The sequence below is a fragment of the Montipora foliosa genome, chromosome 5 (genome assembly GCF_036669935.1).
Source record: "Montipora foliosa isolate CH-2021 chromosome 5, ASM3666993v2, whole genome shotgun sequence".
In the NCBI taxonomy this organism is placed as follows: domain Eukaryota; kingdom Metazoa; phylum Cnidaria; class Anthozoa; order Scleractinia; family Acroporidae; genus Montipora; species Montipora foliosa.
In genome coordinates this window covers 36,978,787-36,983,786 of record NC_090873.1, presented here as the reverse complement: position 1 = coordinate 36,983,786, position 5,000 = coordinate 36,978,787, and the positions used below count along the sequence as shown (strand labels likewise).

The window sequence follows — 5,000 nt, the reverse complement described above, 5'->3', positions numbered from 1 at the left end:
AATTCTACTAAGTTGTAGAAGGACACGGCCGGTTTTCCCAAAGAGGGTCACATTTTTAAACGACGCTCTATGAATATGCTGATCCGGAACAATCGATACGGTCTAGCGTTAGTGTACGTTTTCCCGTGGAAGGTCACATATAACAAAGCGGATGAGGGGACTGGAACCTAGATTAAGCAAATACTTAACAGTAAAATATGTAGTAATAATAATAATAATAATAATAATACTAATACTAATGCTACTACTAATAATAATAAAAACAGAAAAGATTAATAAAGCATCAGCTTTTCACTTCCGACGTTGACATTGAAAGCTGGCTCAAGTTCTTGAATAAAGAGGGTCTCTTTTATTTTACAATGATAGTCTGTTTTGCCCTTCGCTAAAATATCAAAATGATCCCACGTGATGTTATGTCCAGTGGCCTTGACGTGGTCTCGTATATTATCGTATTATCGTATAGCATCTCGTATATTAGACAATCGAACTTGCTTCTGCATTTCTTTAGGACTTTAAAGAGGTGATCGATCTTTGCTTTTTTATTGTCATGTTGTGTTTCAAGGTGTTTGCCGATACCAGAATAACGGTGTTCACTAATGCATTGGTGTAAGTGTCAGGCAGTAAAACCGACATAATTTGCATCACACAAATCACATTGAAATGAATATACAACGCATATCCCAGAGAAATGATTTCTTTGCAGACTCAATCAGCTGATCAGCAATGTGTTGTATATTCATTCGAAAATAACAGTACAGCAGAATAGCGACAAAAATTCAAAAAAAAAAAAAAATGGCAAAAAAAAAGGACCCTGGGCCCGCGTTTTGGCTACTACCAACAAATATCCGGACGCTAAAGAGCTCTAATATTGTCTCCCTCCCCTCCGGTAGGAAGATTAGATCTGAACTTTTCTGCTTTGTTATTATTTTGTACAGGAAACGCCTCATTGTCTCCTTGCAGTACGCTCTTAGAATCATCTGCACTATACAACCCAACGACCAAACACGTCCCTGGCATCGAGTAAGTATTTCATCTTTTACATTTTACACCGTGGTGTACAATCATGTATTTGAACAAAGGAAATCCTAATTTTAGGCATGGAAGGTCAGTGTTGATTATTAAAAAAGCCGAGTTATCAGCCATCGTTAGTTCCAGTTGCGTGTTAGCTTCAAAGAAAGGAAAAGAGTGCCTAACATTAAGTGCAAATAAAAGAGCACAACAAAATACAATAAGTCCTTGCTGTCCACATTGCAGTTTTGCAGGGACGTTGGAGAGAAATGTTTCTGTTTTCTTCTTGACAACGGGAAAAAATTGTTTAACAAACATGGTAGTAGCCAAAACGTGGGCCCAGGATCGGGGTGTCTCGTTATTCTCTTGCACAAAGAATGTTCGGCACCTTTCCTTCATTTATTGTGGCAATCAGTCAAAAAAATAAGGAACATACTGAAGGTGCAAAAGGGACATCTTAGTTTGTTTTTCCAAATTAAGAGAATTTCCGACTTGAATTAGAGTTTTTGTGGGGAATATACGCTAACTCCTAGAGACACTGGAGACTCGCTGAGCTCCACATTTTAAAACCACATTTTAATGTTTAGTTTGTAAAAACTTTGCGCACAATACAGTTCCACTATGGTCGTCATGCAACATTCTCATTTGCTTGTTTTCACAAAATTGTTCTAAATGTTGTGTTTTTTATCGTAAAATTGGATTCGATCCCATGACGTCGGAATAAAGTTGGCTGGCAACTTCCTGTACCACTCTGACTTTAGTACAAACTGTTTGTAAGGAAAGTCAGACAACCAGATCAAAAACAAGCAAATGAGAATGTTGCGTGACTGTGTGACGACCATCTTAGAACTGTGAATCTGTTGTTTTTTTTTTCACGAAGTAAACATTACAGTGCCATTTTTTAAAGTGTGGAGCTGAGCGAGATCCCAGTGTCTCCAGCACTTGCATACTATTCCATAATTTCCACTTTTAGCAATGTCTCAAATTGCTGTTACACCCTTTTTACAATTAGGGAGGGTAGGCTAAGTGCTAGGGTTACCGTAGAAAGAGGGTTACTTTAGTTGGCTAGCACTTACATATTTCTTCTTCTTTATCAACGTGTTTACAAGGCAGCTAGGGTTACCCTGGCGCTAGGATAGCCCTGTCCTATTGCTAGGGTTACCCTACCTGCCTTAAAACAAGGCCTTAATTTCGAAAAAGACAAAAACAAACTCCACTTTTCAGAAGGACAAGGTCAGGTGCTCGGAAAAAGAAACTTGGATTTTAAAACACAAGAAAACGAAGTACGATTTGAGAAAACAAAAAACCATGATGTCCCTTAAGAGCTTTCATACCTTCAGTAGGTTCCTTAATTGTTTTTTTACTAATTTCCACGCTAAATGAAGTACAGATGCCGGTCATCCGAAAATAACAGTACAGCAGAATAGCGACAAAAATTCAAACAAAGAAAAAATGGGGGAAAAAAAGGACCCCGGGCCCACATTTTGGCTACAACCAACAAATATCCGGACGGTAAAGAGCTCTAATATAGTCCCTACCCTCCGGTAGGAAGATTAGATCTGAACTTTTCTCCTTTTTTGTTGTTATTTTGTACAGGAAACGCCTCATTGTCTCCTTGCAGTACGCTCTTAGAATCATCTACAACCCAACGACCAAACACGTCCCTGGCATCGAGTAATTTTTTGTAATGTGCTGCAGGCTTGGTGGAAGTCCTGATGATGCAAAGGAAGTCATGAATCATCAATTCTTTCACACAATTAATCGGGATGATATCTTTCATAAAAGGGTAAGAAACATTATAATCTCAAGTCTTTTGGATTAACTTGTTTATTTTGGAAAAAATTCTGCAAGATTTTGTTGACAGAGAGAGTTTGTGCTAAATCTGCTAATTGTTTGATAAAGCTTCTACATTTAACATGTATGTGCTAATGATATTAAGTTTAACCACTTGATCCCTGGGAGTGAGGCGTAACAGATTTCACTTGTCTAACGCCAGATAATTCTACCTGTCAACGGGGGTATCTCAGGGAGTTTTAAGTTTATGGGAGTAGAAATTGCATTTATATTAATTTAGTGTACATTACTTTGCAGATAAAGCCTCCTTTTAAACCAGTGGTCAAGTCTGAAACAGATGTGTCCAACTTTGATGAAGACTTCACCAATGAGCCAGTTGATTTATCGCCACCAGAAGGTAAGTATTATCATTGTTCTTGTGTGAGATTCTCACACTGACTGTCATCTTAGGCCAATTTCAAGCAAAAAAGAAATATTTTAAAACAGTTTTTACGGTTGATTCATGTTTATTTTTTGATATCTTGCCAAGAATGCTGAAAGTAGCATTTCTGAGCTTCAAGATTTCAAAATTTTCTGGCAGAGAATTCCCCCAGAACACCCTACAAGTTAGTGTCTCCGGCGCTTGCTTGTTAGCTCCCCCTCCTCCCCCAATGCAAAATTCGTTCCGCCGTCCCTGGGTCAACTGGTGAAGGCAGGTTCATTTGCAAAGCTTGTAAGTTCTTGGTCTTAGAAATAAAAATAGAAGTGAATTGGCTTAGGGTAGTTAATTTTCATGTAAATTGGCCATTCTGAAACTACCATTTTATTAACTTATCAACATTAATCATGTCTCTTTAAAAATCTATTTTTTAGGCACCCTGACTGAAATTGCTGAGGAAGATGAAGCAAATTTTCAACAATTTTCTTGAAGACAAATTAATACAAGTTAACTAGGTTGTCTTGAAAAATTAAAAAAACCTCTTTATCATTACAACGATAATTAGGCTGTAAGGTTTGGTGGCAAAACATTTTGCTTCAAAGTATCACCAAACTGTCAGTTCACTTTGTAAAGTATTTTTTCTGGGAGCCTGTTTTGTTGCTGTATCTTAAATCTTTTGCACATTAGTTGGAAAATTGACTGCAACGAGGTTTAATTTCAATCCAATCTCACAGTGAATGGTAAAGAGTAAAAGCTATTACGGAAACTATTGCTCAGTGGCCTTCATTAAAAGGATGACTCTTCGTAAAATCAATACTCAGAACCACTGAGTTTTTGTGGAATCTCTGTATCGGGAAATGGGAAAGTGCTGCACAGTACATATAGCTTTTATTGCAATGGTCACACTTGCATCCATAGATTCAAAAGTTGAAATCAATATGTACTGAGAAATCAATGGATTCATGACTTGTGATAAACTGCTATAATTTGCACTTTCATGATAAAAAGAATAAGGTTGTGGGTATTTGCACAACATCCATTTGCTTCTGTGCAAGCTTGCACAAGTTATTCCCTAGGTGGTTAGATTATTTTGATATTTAATTGTTTTAGCCTCATCCCAAAGGTCTACTTTTTTAAAGGGAACCTCCAGTAAAACAACAAAAGAACTTCAAATCACAGAACATAATGTTTACAATATTAAAATTTTTCAAATGAAAGCGTTTATATCCGAAAAGACAAAAAGAACTTCAAAATACTTGTTTTGGCTTTCAAATTTCCTGGGCGCCGCCATCTTGAATAATTGTGATGTGTCGTGCTTCCCTCTTGTTCCAGAACACGACACAACACGTCACAATTATTATTCTGTGGAAGTTCCCTTTACGACACTGTGGAATAAGGACTTTTTGTGATGGATTTCAAGTGTTTCACAGGGGTTTTTGACTTTTTTTTGCCCAAACATTCAAAAGAAATGCTTGCTACATACACTGTAGAACATAAAAGTGTGAATACACTGTACCATTATTAATTTTGTTTTATTGATTGGTAAATTTTTGAGTTGTTGAGTAGGCAAATACTCTGAAATAGAGCTATGCTTTAGTTTAATAATTGTTTCTTCTACAAATTAAAAAGATAGAAGTAAATGTCAGGGACCTAGAACGTAATTATTAACCAGTACAATAGAAAAAACCAAAAAAGAAATGAGAGAGCCATTCACTGGAAACTTGATTTAATGAAGGGCAAGGAATTTAGTTCACTGTATTAGGTATTGCTCTAGTTTCCA

General features: G+C 36.8%; 1 protein-coding gene across 1 annotated transcript in view; it reads left to right on the top strand.

Moving 5' to 3' along the window:
- The window catches only part of LOC138002677 (uncharacterized), a gene marked incomplete at its 5' end in the record, with an annotated part of 25,711 nt that overhangs the window by 11,967 nt on the left and 8,744 nt on the right, over nucleotides 1-5,000 (top strand). Inside the window, 2 exons of the mRNA XM_068848677.1 lie at nucleotides 936-1,020; nucleotides 2,605-2,682. Of these exons, the coding sequence (XP_068704778.1) occupies nucleotides 936-1,020; nucleotides 2,605-2,682 (163 nt within the window). The remainder of the gene's footprint in view (nucleotides 1-935; nucleotides 1,021-2,604; nucleotides 2,683-5,000) is intronic.